Genomic DNA, 14943 nt, shown 5'->3' on the forward strand with positions numbered 1-14943 from the left:
CAATTTAAATGCATTTTTTGCTGTGAAAATTACAATGGTCCCAAAAATGTGTCAAAATTGTCCGAAGTGTCCGCCATAATGTCGCAGTCATGGAAAAAATCGCTGATCGGCGCCATTAGTAGTAAAAAAAAAAAAAAAAAAAAAATGCACTAAAACTATCCCCTATTTTGTAAACGCTATAAATTTTGCGCAAACCAATCGATAAACGCTTATTGCGATTTTTTTTATCAAAAATAGGTAGAAGAATACGTATCGGCCTAAACTGAGGAAAAAAAAAATTGTATATGTTTTTGGGGGATATTTATTATAACAAAAAGTAAAAAATATAGAATTTTTTTCAAAATTGTCGCTCTATTTTTGTTTATAGCGCAAAAAATAAAAACCGCAGAGGTGATCAAATACCACCAAAAGAAAGCTCTATTTGTGGGGAAAAAAGGACGCCAATTTTGTTTGGGAGCCACATCGCACGACCGCGCAATTGTCTGTTAAAGCGACGCAGTGCCGAATCGCAAAACCGGGCCTGGGCATTTAGCTGCCTAAAGGTCCGGGGCTTAAGTGGTTAAAGCATGTCTAACCCCATTTTTTTTTTATAAAATACAGTTTATTGCAGTTTACCAGTCTTTACATGAGGTGCCTGCATTATTTTTCTTTTTTTCAGGCTTTTTTCCCCTTAAGTTTACACAGTAGTTCTGTGAAACACTCCGTGTCACTTGGTGGTTATGCTCACTCCTCCACTGGATTAGTAGTTTATAGAAAAATAAATAACATTGTTTTTACTTTCAGTTCAGTTTACAGTAAATGACAATTACACTGCAATTTTTTTCAAGATCAACAGGTATTTTTTGTACTTTCTGGAACTTTTTGGCCAAAAAAGAAAACAAATCTAAGAGCCGGTTCACACTGGGGCGACTTGCGATCCGACTTCATGTCGCCTCAAGTCGTCCCAAGTCGCGCTGTAGAGAAAAACAATGGAAGTGAATGGGAGCTGTGTTAATACACACGACTCAAGGCGATCCGACTTCAGAAAAGGTTCCTGTACTACTTCAATCCGACTTGTAGGCGATTTGTACCCATTGATTTCAATGGAAGTCGCCTCAGAAGTCGGATCACTGTCTACTGAAGCTACTTTCCAGGAAGATAACATACATTTCTCAGGCAAACCTCTCCTGCCCCCCTCCCTCCCCCTCCCTCTCCCAGAGCTGATTGTTGTTTTATTGGCCACTGGAATGTCTCCTGTCCTGGAGACGACTTCAAGTCGTGTTGTAAATCGCCCCAGATGGCCCTGTGGTTCATGCTCAAGTCGTGTTGGAGTTGCTTCTGAAAGTCGTGCTGGAAGTCGTGTCGCCCTAGTGTGAACCGACTCAAGCTGCAATAAATTACATTTTTGTTCTTGGGTTTAGTTATTCTTACCAGTGAGCCATGCTGATTGACACCATGCTGATGTGCTGGGATTTACTTTATGCACTGTTTACGTCCTTCACAGAACTTTATTGAAATATCACAAGTGATGTTCACATTGTGAATGTTCACTGCAGTGATGTTGCAGAATATCCCAAATTTTGGGTTGTCCCTAGAAAAGTAATAGAGGGGAAATCTTCCAATGGGGACAGTAGTTCTGGTGAGCTGGGGGTCCTCAAGAGATTCCCTTAATTTAAGGGGATTTCCTCTCACTTCCTGTTCTGGCTATGGGACAAAGAAGGCAAAACAAAACATTACAGGGGTTATATCCTCCCTTACTCTATCCAAAAGGGAACAAAGGTTTAGCATATAGTTCTACATTAAAGTGATTATAAAGGCAGTTTTTTTTTATCTTAATGCATTCTATGCATTAAGGTAAAAAGCCTTCAGTGTGCAGCAGCCCCACTCAGCCCCCCTAATAATTACCTGAGCCCATCTCCATCCTTAGATGTTGCATTAGAGACTCGGCTGCCCAGGATTACCCTCCTCATTGGCTGAGACAGGAGAATGGTGACATTGGCTCCCACTCCTGTCAATCAAAATCAGTGAGCCAATGAGCAGAGAGAGGGGGTGGGCCTCGCCACGGCTCTGTGTCTGAATGGATACACAGAGCAGTGGCTCGGCTCGGGTGCCCCCATAGGAAGCTGCTTCCAAATTATTTTAGTTTCCATTGACTTCAATGGGAAAACTCTCTTTGATATGCGAGTACTTTGGATTACGAGCATACTCCTGGAACGGATTATGCTCGTAATCCGAGGTTCAACTGTACTGTTTAGAAAGTTGAGATCCTGTTAAGAGATTTTCTCTTCCTGTTTAACACAGAGTGTGATGTCTGGGCAAACAGCCAAGATAGCTAAAATTGCTGATTGGAGGAAAGGCACACACCCCCTCTCATCATAGGCAGAGACCCTCAGAGGTGTTTTGTAATAGGAGCTGCTCCCTGCTAATCTATTTTAGCAACCTCCCTGGACAGAAGATTCAGGCTGCTTTTGTCTAAAGTGTCTGAGAAATTGTCAGGAGTTATCAGGCTGATAACAGAGGAACTGGTCAGGAGAGAGCTATATATGTGCCCAGCTCAAATTTCATGAATCATGTTTACATCAACTTTTAAATAACGCCTGTCAGAGTTGATGGCTACTACGTCTGAAATTATATTTCCTTTATTAATATGATGGTGACTCTAGTATTTTGCTTTAATACTTTGAGTCACTGGTGTGAAACAAGTATGCAGATAAGGACCTTTACATTTCTCAGATTTTCCTAATCTGCATAGCATTTTAAGAAGTAAGTTAAAATGTTCCATATTTTACTCACGACAGGTCAATTGTAAAGCACTAAAATGCTTTCCCACAGTTTAACAGGAATGTGACATCTGGTTTTCTTTTTGATTTATGGTGGTTTATTAAGGGCAAAACAATAGCAATAAAGTAAGAGTACAATAAAAAATATATGAAAATATTCATAACATATAATCAAATATATCTATAAATTGTAATGTGTGCATTTTGTTTTATTATAATTACATTTGTTGAATTAGCACATGATGAGGACTTTCAAATAATTGTAAACCCACACACAAAACATTCATCTAAATTTTGTAAGGCAGATGTGTTTTAACAGCGTGGCAATGGGTAAATGGTTCTTACCTTCACATTCTGTTTCTGGGTTTTTGTTTTCTTTCTGTGCTATTTACCTTTGCCAGACTAGGCCTGTTTTGGTCATTTCTAAATCCTAATCAAAGCAGATCAAATTATTTTCATTGTATAGAAATACAGAAAGGAGCACCAGACCAAAACTGGATAAACAAATGCAAGATAATTTTAATTGTTGATAAAAAAAAAGTCTTAGAAAAACAGCCATCATGCCAGTATTGAGCCCTGATGAAGAAGCGGTGATGCCTCCAAAATGCGCTGGCTGTTTTTATATGTTTGAGGCACATTGAGGGAAGCCTCGCTGAGTGGGAGCCATCTTGCTGGGTCTATTGAGCTTACCTTCATCTGATTACATTTGCAAGTCTTAAAAGTTCCCAACGCCTCTTTGAGTATGTTGTTCTAGACTCTATTATTTTCCCTGGGCTGTCTTAACAAAGGGCACATTAATCTGTTACATAGTACACAGCAAAAATGTAAATGGGCCCTTAATGTATTTGGCTTTTCCAGGATATTATGCATATTATAATTTGTGCATATTATCAACTGGCTGTATGGCCTCGTACACACGACCGGGTTTCTCGGCAAAAACCAGCAAGAAAACTGATTCTTGCCGAGATTCTCGCTCGTGTGTACGAGGCATTCAGGTTTCTCGTCAGGAAATCTGACCAGAATCTCGACGAGAAAAAAAGAGAACCTGCTCTCTTTTTTCTCGTCGAGATTCTCGTCGGCCTGTTTCCCGACGAGAAACCTGAGCGTGTGTATACTTTCCTGTCGCCGTGGAAACCCGCGCATGCTCGAAATGACTTTGACGCATGCGTGGAAGCTTCCACGGCATAGGTAGGGTAAAGCAAGATGGCGGCGACCGCATCGAATGTGACGAGCGCATGCTCATCATACGTGATGACGTCACCGCGTTCTTTCCTTTCAAGAGAACCGTGGTTCTTTTGAAATTACAGTCAGTACACTCGGGCGGCAAGAGTTTCTTGCCAAGAATCTCGTCAGGTAAAACAATGTTTTTTTTTGTGTACGAGGCCTATCTCTTGATCTACTGATCACTTTGAAATGTGGTTTTCACTAAAGGAAACCTGAGCTTGTGCATTTAGTTATAGTGGGCTTTGTTTGAATTGCCTGGTTTATGATTGATTTACTTTAAAGTGGATGTAAACCCACTCTCATCATTGCTTAACTACTGCCATCGTGCTTATCTCTAAGGATATTCATGCCTCCTGCATGTATCTTTACCTGTCAAATATCTCCCCTTTTCCTGTTTATAGCCCTAAAAAACTGCAGATTCTGTGGGTGTGTGTGCCTGTTGTCCGGAGCTTGGTAGGCGGAGTCATGACGTCAGTAAACTTCCTGCCCACCTCTACACTCCCCTTTGGCAAAATGTATACTATACTATATATAATGTGGCAGGGAGGCTCTATTGCACGAAACAACGTACTCCGCTGCACGGAGGAGCCGATGTCCGCTGGCCACCTGCAATTGCTTCACAGAGAGGCAGAACAGGGATCTGCCTATGTAAATAAGACAGATCCCTGTTCTGACAAGGAAGAACATGGAGATCGTCTGTTCCTAGTAATCAGGAACAGTGATCTCTATGTTCTTTGTGTCAGTACTTCCCACACACAGTTAGAAACACACGTTTACCCTTTGATCGGCCCTGATGTTAACCCCTTCTCTGCCAGTGTCTTTTTTATACAGTGATTAGTGCATTTTTTTTTAGCAATGATCACTGTACAGTGGGGATCGAAAGTTTGGGCACCCCAGGTAAAAATTTGTATTAATGTGCATAACGAAGCCAAGGAAAGATGGAAAAATCTCCAAAGGGCATCAAATTACAGATTAGACATTCTTATAATATGTCTAAAAAAGTTAGATTTTATTTCCATCATTTACACTTTCAAAATTACAGAAAACAAAAAAATAGGGTCTGCAAAAGTTTGGGCACCCTGCAGAATGTATAGCATGCACTGCCCCCTTTGCAAAGCTGAGACCTGCCAGTGTCATGGATTGTTCTCAATCATCATCTGGGAAGACCATGTGATGTCAATCTCAAAGTTTTTAAATGCCCAGACTCATCTTACCTTGCCCCAACAATCAGCACCATAGGTTCTTCTAAGCAGTTGTCTAGAAAACTGAAACTGAAAATAGTTGACGCTCACAAAGCTGGAGAAGGCTATAAAAAGATAGCAAAGCGTTTTCAGATGTCAATATCCTCTGTTCGGAATGTAATTAAGAAATGGCAGTCATCAGGAACAGTGGAAGTTAAAGCAAGATCTGGAAGACCAAGAAAAATATCAGACAGAACAGCTCGCAGGTTTGTGAGAAAAGCAATTCAAAACCCACGTTTGACTGCACGATCCCTCCAGAAAGATCTGGTAGACACTGGAGTTGTGGTACACTATTCTACTATAAAGAGATACTTGTACAAATATGGTCTTCATGGAAGAGTCATCAGAAGAAAACCTCTTCTACGTCCTCACCACAAAAATCAGCATTTGAACTTTGCAAATGAACATATAGACAAGCCTGATGCATTTTGGAAACAAGTTCTGTGGACCGATGAGATTAAAATATAACTTTTTGGTCGGAATGAGCAAAGGTACGTTTGGAGAAGAAAGGGCACAGAATTTAATGAAAAGAACCTCTGTCCAACTGTTAAGCATGTCGGTGGATCAATCATGCTTTGGGGTTGTATTGAAGCCAGTGGCACAGGGAACATTTCACGAGTAGAAGGAAAAATGGATTCAATAAAATTTCAGCAAATTTTGGATGGTAACTTGATGCCATCTGTGAAAAAGCTGAAGTTAAAGAGAGGATGGCTTCTACAAATGGATAATGATCCTAAACACACCTCAAAATCCACGGGGGATTACATCAAGAGGCGTAAACTGAAGGTTTTGCCATGGCCTTCACAATCTCCTGACCTCAACATAATTGAAAATCTATGGATAGACCTTAAAAGAGCAGTGCGTGACAGACAGCCCAGAAATCTCAAAGAACTGGAAGACTTTTGTAAGGAAGAATGGGCAAAGATACCTCAAACAAGAATTGAAAGACTCTTGGCTGGCTACAAAAAGCGTTTACAAGCTGTGATATTTGCCAAAGGGGGCAGTACAAGATATTAACTCTGCAGGGTGCCCAAACTTTTGCAGACGCCATTTTTTGGTTTTCTGTAATTTTGAAAGTGTAAATGATGGAAATAAAATCTAACTTTTTTTGACATATTATAAGAATGTCTAATCTGTAATTTGATGCCTTTTGGAGATTTTTCCATCTTTCCTTGGCTTCGTTATGCACATTAATACAAATTTTTACCTGGGGTGCCCAAACTTTCGACCCCCACTGTATTGGTGTCACTGGTGCCCAAAAAGTGTCACTTAGAGCGTAGTTACGCCTAAAAATTTTTTTAAAGTCAGCAGCTACAAAAAGTGTAGCTGCTAACTTTCAATAATCAGACACTCACCTGTCACACGGTCAAGCGATGCGGGCGTACGAAGCCTCGCTTCTCTCCCCCTCCTCTCCAGATTCACAGCCGGGCACGTACTGCGCATACGCGAGCCATGCTGCGCTGTGAATGGCTGGGCAATCTTCTAAAAACAGGGTATCTGCCCCCCCCAAAAATGACATGCCAAATGTGGCATGTCAGGGGGTTACCGTCACTTAAAGTGGAAGTTCCATTTTTGGATGAAACTCTGCTTTAGGGTCAGATTTGTTGCCATTACTAGAAAAAAACAATAAAAAAACGTCCATAAATCTATCCGTAGTTTGTAGATGCTGTAACTTTTGCGCAAACCAATCAAAATACGCTTATTGTGATTTTTTTATACCAAAAATGTGTAGCAGGTTTATAAACTTAATAAACACAATAAAAAAAAAAAAAATGTGTAGCAGAATACATATTGGCCTAAATTGACGAAGAAATGTATTTTTTTAAATTTTTTTGGGGATATGTATTATAGCAGAAAGTAAAAAATGTTTTCTTTTTTTTCTCAAAATTGTTGGTCTTTTGTTTATAGCACAAATATAAAAACCGCAGAAGTGATTAAATTCCACCAAAAATCTCTATTTGTGGGAAAAAAAAGGACACCAATTTTACTTGAGTACAGCGTCACTCACACGCCTGCGCAATTGACAGTTAAAATAACGCAGTGCCGTATAGCAAAAATGGCCTGGTCATTAAGGGGGTAAATCCTTCCGGGGTTGAAGTGAGTAAATCGTATACCGCTGCAAAATACTTTGAAGACTGAGGAAGTATACTATATATCATGAACCATAAACCTAGTTCTAAACAGATACAACACTTGATTTGTCTGTGCCTGAAATATTCTTACTTATCTGATAGAAACTTGGTGATGACATATGCATACCTGTAATGTGTAAAAGAAACAGTCAAATATTTTAAATATTTTAGAATGAATAATCATATATAAATGATTATGCCACCTAGACATACACATAACAACATGCACCCTCATTTTATACATGTGCTATGTGGTAGAAATGTACTTGGACCACTCCTTAGTAATGATATATTTACGGAAATATATTTTTCTCTGTGAAAGCTGAACTCCAGGCAGATATAAAAAGCACCAATCAGTGCAGCATGCCAAATATTCATTAAAAAGCATTAAATATATTAGTGTAGTGTAGTACAAGTATGTTGATTTGTCTTGCTATCTTCCTATAATCATCTACACAACAAGACGTAGACAGGAAGCGGGTAAACCAGCACTAGAAAGCAGTAAAGCTCTATTGTGCTCACAGAGAATATGCTGCCAGGAGGAGAGGGCAGAATGAGCAGAGGGATAACCTGGCCAGGGTGCTACATCTCATTCATTTTCCAATCAGCAGTTAGAGTGTGTGTTTTTTATCAGGCTGCACTCTTGCTGTCTTTGAGATTGAGGATATGAATTTATTGTCTGCCAGGAATGGCTAGATCACAAGAATCACTGCACAGAACCTAGATCAAAAATCGCCGCACAGGACCTAGATCACAAGAATCACTGCACAGAACCTAGATCCCCAAACCACCGCACGGGACCTAGATCACAAGAATCATTGCACGGAACCTAGATTACAAAATTGTCGCACAGGATCTAGATCACAAGAATCACTGCACAGAACCTAAATCACAAAATCGCCGCACAGGACCTAGATCACAAGAATCATTGCACAGAACCTAGATCCCAAAATTGCTGCACAGGATCTAGATCACAAGAATCACTGCACAGAACATAAATCACAAGAATCATTACACAGAACCTAGATCACAAAATTGCCGCACAGAATCTAGATCACAAGAATCACTGCACAGAACCTAGATCACAAAATTGCCACACAGGATCTAGATCACAAGAATCACTGCACAGAACCTAAATCACAAAATCGCCGCACAGGACCTAGATGACAAGAATCATTGCACAGAACCTAGATCCCAAAATTGCTGCACAGGATCTAGATCACAAGAATCACTGCACAGAACATAAATCACAAGAATCATTACACAGAACCTAGATCACAAAATTGCTGCACAGGATCTAGATCACAAGAATCACTGCACAGAACCTAGATCCTAAAATCACTGCATGGGACCTAGATCACAAGAATCATTGCAGAGAACCTAGATCCCAAAATTGCTGCACAGGATCTAGATCACAAGAATAACTGCACAGAACCTAAATCACAAAATCACCGCACAGGACCTAGATCACAAGAATCATTACACAGAACCTAGATCACAAAATTGCCGCACAGGATCTAGATCACAAGAATCACTGCACAGAACCTAGATCCCAAAATCACTGCACGGAAACCTAGATCACAAGAATCATTGCACAGAACCTAGATCCCAAAATTGCTGCACAAGATCTAGATCACAAGAATCACTGCACAGAACCTAGATCCCAAAATTGCTGCACAGGATCTAGATCACAAGAATCACTGCACAGAACCTAGATCAGAAAATCGCTGCACAGAACCTAGATCACAAAATCGCCGCACAGAACCTAGATCACAAAATCGCCGCACAGAACCTAGATCACAAAATCGCTGCACCAAACTACAAATCTTTTAGCAGACAAAGCAGTTCCTTTACATGTATAGTTCAGTTAGCTAATTGCCTGGAGTTCAGCTTTAAATACTTTGTATGTAATATGTACGTTTTTAATGTAACTCTGTTCCTTTGCATTTCAGATTGCTTGTTTAGTAACCATTGATCAGCTACATTTGTATCAGCGGCTAAAGCTTGAAAGAGGTATAATTCAAGTACATTTTCTCTCTCCTTTTCTTTGTAGTATTAAGCACAGATGTTAATATTAAAAGCATTTTTTTTTTTTTTTTTTTAATAAGAGATGTTTGTATGATAGAATATTGGAAGGAAATTGAAATGGAACAAATAGGCAGTAATGATGAAAGTCTGAAGATATGAGCAGATAAAAAAAATGACTGTACATAGGAACACTATTTTGAACAAGCTTTGATCGACAAAATGCTCCATTTTTCTAATATGAATAATCCTACCTATATGCTTAGTTCTTGGAGTGGGAGCATGATAACTGCATGTTATTTGAATCGGCTATTATTGTAATTGTAGTGTGGAATTTCAGCTCTGAAACCACCCAGGCAATTGAGATGATGTTGTGTTAACAAGTGAATCAGTGATGGGTGTTACTGTCCTTTAATATTATTTATTTGTATATTTAACACAAGCTCTATTGTTTATAGCTGACAGCAGAGCTTTTTTTCTCAGAAAATAGGTGCAGGAACTCAACCACGACCTGTTCAGATTTTACAAACAGTAGAAGGGTCTTAAAGGGGCATTAAATACCAGAATTGCATTACATACAGAGTGCAGAGTTCAGGGGGGTTACAAAGCTGTCACTTGTAAACACAGAAACCATACTTCTGTGTTTACAAGTGATTGTGGTGAGAAGGCACCAAAGGGTCTGAGCCAGAGGTGGTGGAACTGAGTTCCCCCAAGTACCCCCTGAAAAAAAGCCCTGGCTGACAGAGCATATTGAGTTAAACACTGTTAACATTTACATTGTTAACATTTACACTGTTAACATAATCCAAATGTAATCTGTGAAAAACAACAGCCATTTTGTCGAAACACCACGTACTTACAAAAGTCCTATTCATGTTACCGTACTAAAAGTAAGGAATTGTATTTGGTCACACCTGCTTGTCAGAATGTTTTAAGCCCCGTACACACGATCGGACCTTTGTCTGACCAAAATCACATCAGAATTCCGACGGAATTCCATTGGAGTAAAAGAGAACATGTTCTCTATCTAAACTCCGATGGAATTCAATGGAATTTCTGATGGAATTACTCCGATGGGGCATACACATGGTTGGAATTTTCCGATGGAAAACGTTCGTCAGACTTTTTCCATCGGAAATTCCGATCGTGTGTACGGGGCTTTAGATGTCTTATTTTAAGAGCCCAGGTTGCATTGTAATAATTAGAGCAGCAAAGAGTCCCTCCCTGGACACTTGGTACTCTCCAATACTGCCTTTCCTTACCTCTTTATTGGGCCCAATGTGGAGGTGTGGAGAGATGGCTGGGGAAGGCTGCAGAGGGAACCGTACAGGAATCTGGCTGTTTTTTACTGTTATAGCACCTGATTTGTGAACTCTAGCCAAATACACAAATGAAATAGAATTAAGCCCCTTTCACACCTGCGGACCGTATGTCCGCTTTTTCATCCATCCGTGTGCGGATGAAAAAGGGACATACATTGGTCCCTATGAGATCGCGGGTGAACATCCGCTGACACCCAATCCCTCCCGCTTCCGCCTTCCTCCGATTCTGCAGACGGAGGAAAAGCCTATTTTTTCTTCCGTCTGCGGATCGGATCCGGTGAACGCAGACCTGTGGGTTTGGGAATTTGCTGATGGTATGTGAATGTGAAGTAAAGCAGTGAATAGCAAGTGTGAAAATGACAATTGCAGTTTGGGAGTTGCTGAAGGGGTTAAGTGTGACCTCATATGTGTTTCTAACTGTAGGGGGCCGGGGCTGGACATGTGATGTCATTGATCGCCTATATCAGGGAACAGACGATCAATGACAGTGCCACTGCGGGCGCGGTCACAGAGCTTCGGACCGGGTGGCATGCACGCTCCGGTCGGCGCGCACGCGACCCCACGGCTGGGCTTAAAGAGACACGTACTGGTACGTGATTGTGCCCAGCCGTGCCTTTCTGCCAACGTATATCGGCGTGAATAGGTCCTTAAGTGGTTAAAAAGGGGCACAGGTATATCCCTGGGAAATGCAGGCCAGTTAGCCTAACATCTATAGTCTGCAAGCTATTGGAGGGGATGATAAGAGACTATATATAGGTATGACCCGAACACCCCTCGTTTCAGTTCGCATCAGAACCTTTTCGAATGGACCGAACGTTTGTGTAAACTTTAGAACCCCATTGAAGTCACATAGGGTACACATTGATGTGCCCCTTGTGGATGAGGCCTGTAGAGGGGCGGGGCTGGACGTGTGACGTGGATGAGGCCTAACTCTGAATGTGTTTTTCGTTGGGGAAATAAAACCTGTCTAACCACTTGTCGACTGCTCGCCATTGATTGACGGCAGCAGAATGCCACTCCTGCGCGAATCGCTGTAGCTGTACGGCGGGCGCTTTAGTGATTATAGGGGGCACGCCTGCCACATCCCTAAAAAGCCGATGCACGTGCACGGCAGGCCGCGATGTCCACAGGGCACCCATAATTTCTCCTGACAAAGCCAGAATGGGCATTTGTTTGTGTAAACACACAAATCCCCGTTCTGTCAAGGATGAGGAGACTGATCTGTTGTTCCTAGTGTATAGGAACAACGATCGGTCTCCTCCCCAAGTCAGCCCCATCCCCCCACAGTTAGAACACAAACTGAGGGAACACATTTAACCCCTTGATCACCCCCTAGTGTTAACCCTTTCCCTGCCAGTGACATTTATACAGTAATCAGTGTTTAAATTTTTGTAGCACTGATCGCTGTATAAATGTCAATGGTTCCAAAAATTTGTCAAAAGTGTCTGATCTGTCCGCCGCAATGTCTCAGTCCCGATAAAAGTCACAGATCGCCACCATTACTAGTAAAAAAAAAAATTTTTGTAGACGGTATAACTTTTGCGCAAATCAATTAATATATGCTGATTGCAATTTTTTTAAACAAAAATATGTAGAAGAATCCATATTGACTTAAACTGATGAATAATTATTTTTTTTAAGAAAAATGTGAGATATTTATTATAGCAAAAAGTAAAAAATATATATATTTTTTCAAAATCGCCGCTCTTCTTTTGTTTATAGCGCAAAAAGTTAAAACCGCAGTGGTGATCAAATATCACCAAAAGGTTTGGGTACAACATTGCATGACTGCGCAATTGTCATTTAAAGTGACACAGTACCGTATCGCAAAAAATGGCTTGGTCAGGAAGGGGGAAAACTCTTCTGGGGGTGAAGTGGTTAATACGCCTGAGATTCAATTCAAATAGCAGGTCCAGACTAAATTATAAGAGCTTTCAAAAGAAATTAGTTGACTGATGACAAGTGATGGCAAAAAGAATGACAAGCAATTTTTCTATTAACGCTTGAATGAAAATCTACCCATGTATGGCTAGCTTAAAGTGTTAAGCCTCGTACACACGACCGAGGAATTCGACGGGCGAAACACATCGTTTTCCTCGTCGAGTTCCTTGTTAGGCTGTTGAGGAACTCGACAAGGCAAGTTTCTCCATTCCCGTCGAGGAAATAGGGAACTTGCTCTCTTTTTGGCTCGTCGAGTTTCTCAACAGTTTCCTCGACGAAAATGTACACACGACCGGTTTCCTCGGCAAAAAAATATCTCCCAGCAAGTCTCTTGCTGGTTTTTGCCAAGAAACTCGGTCGTGTGTACGAGGCCTGACTAAACCCACAACAGTAAAATCAGTCTGTATATGCAGTAAAGCATGCTTGTTATACTCCATGTGGAACCTAAGGGGTTGTTTGACTGTTTATCCCCTCATTCTTCCACAGTCCTCAATCCATCTCCTGATAAGACAGAGCCTTGGGGGCACTCTACACATTCTCAGATTGGTGTATATTGCTAGAGAGTTTTTTTTTTTTTTTTCTTGGGAGGGTGCATGTGATCAGCACATGGCTGATCAGCACTGTCCAGACAGGGGGTCAGGGATCCTGCAACCATGTAGGACAGTCAGAGGAGAATAAAAACTCCTCCTACAAGCTTTAACCAGACACTGATAGAAGTCATAAGACTGCTATATACTGCTAATGAGAAAAGTTATTTAGCAGTTTATATTTACTAAAATAATTGCATTTTATGTGTACTGCAGGAGACCAGATATAGTGAATGTGGGGTCCTGGGTTTAGTACCACTTTAAGTGGCAAGGTCCAACACCAGCTGCATGTGACTTGTGGGTTTGGGAATTTGCTGACGGTATGTGAATGTGAAGTAAAGCAGTGAATAGCCACGTTATCACACGAGAATGTACGGGGCTTCTTTACTGTTCCCACCACTTTTGTAAAAAAAACACAAAAAAAAACAGGGACTGTAGAGTTAAAGGCAACCAGATCTCTTCCTGATTGCCCTGTAGCTCTCCAGCAAAGACCAGCAGCACAAGAATACAGGGGAATTGAAGAGCATGGGGGAAGTGTCTTCTGTATTAAGCTGTAACTGGGAGAACCTGTTGGCTGCGCAATTGTAAACATGTGATCCCCCATTCACATTGGAGCAACCTGTCATGCGATTTGACAGGTCAAATCACATGACGAGTCACAGCCTATTGCCAGCAATGGCACTGTTTGAATTGGTGTGACGTTGACTTTGCGGTGCCGCATCGATTTGCTAAAGTAGTTCCTGTACTACATTTGCTGATTTAGGGTGCAACTTGAATAGACATGTGTGCATTAAACCACACAAATGTCTTCCAAGTTGCACCCAATGTTGCACTGACATGCGGCTTTGAAATTGTGCAATTTCAGATGAAGCTGCACAATTTCAAAGACGCAGTCAATGTGAACGAGTGAGTATAGATAATCAGCTAAAATATTTTTAAATTCAGATGCTGGATAAATACCCACGCTAGACACCATGGACAGGTCCTGACCATTTACTTTTCTTCACTGAAACCAAAACAATACAGCTTTTTCGTAATTGTTACTGGTTAAAGGAACGGCAGCTCAGTACATACTGTAGGTCATATACTGTATGTGTTCTCTTCTCCAGTGAACAGGTTGTGTTTGTTAGATTCCCAATAATGTACAATATAATATTATTATACAGGATTTATATAGCCCAAACAGTTTGCGCAGCGCTTTACATCAGGGAAGACAGTACAGTCACAATACGAATCAATACAGGAGGGATCAGAGGGCCCTGCTCATTAGAGCTTACAATCTAGAAGGGAGGGTCAAGTGGAACAAAGGGTAGTAATAGAGTAATAGTAATAGTAATAGAGTAATAGAGCCTAATAAGTTTATAGTCACCCAACTGTCCATCCCAGTCTGAATGCTGATGTTCAGGGGATTACAGGAGGGTATAACCAATCACCAATCAAAATCTCCTCCAGATACCCAAAGCCAAATACAAGTCCAAAGAAGAAAGGAGATTCGCGGTCCAAGGGCCTAGACTATGGAACGCTTTACCAACCAGCATTCGGTTGGAGGAGAACCACTTGACGTTCAGGAGAAAGATCAAGACTCATCTCTTTTGATACCAAAGGAGACAGGAACAACAAGCGCCCAGAGGCGATTAAGTTCGCATGTGCTGCGCTATATCAGTTTTCATTCATTCATTCATAACAAAGACAGACATTGCTATTTTAAAGTA

The 14943-nt window shown here is 41.0% G+C and overlaps 1 protein-coding gene across 1 annotated transcript in view; it reads left to right on the plus strand.

The window, feature by feature from the left end:
• RNF144B (ring finger protein 144B) overlaps nt 1–14943 on the plus strand; it is a 93804-nt gene that overhangs the window by 41798 nt on the left and 37063 nt on the right. The window contains exon 4 of the mRNA XM_040353779.1: nt 9309–9369. Coding sequence (XP_040209713.1) covers nt 9309–9369 — 61 coding nt within the window. The remainder of the gene's footprint in view (nt 1–9308; nt 9370–14943) is intronic.

Source organism: Rana temporaria, chromosome 5 (assembly GCF_905171775.1).
Source record: "Rana temporaria chromosome 5, aRanTem1.1, whole genome shotgun sequence".
Lineage (NCBI taxonomy): Eukaryota > Metazoa > Chordata > Amphibia > Anura > Ranidae > Rana > Rana temporaria.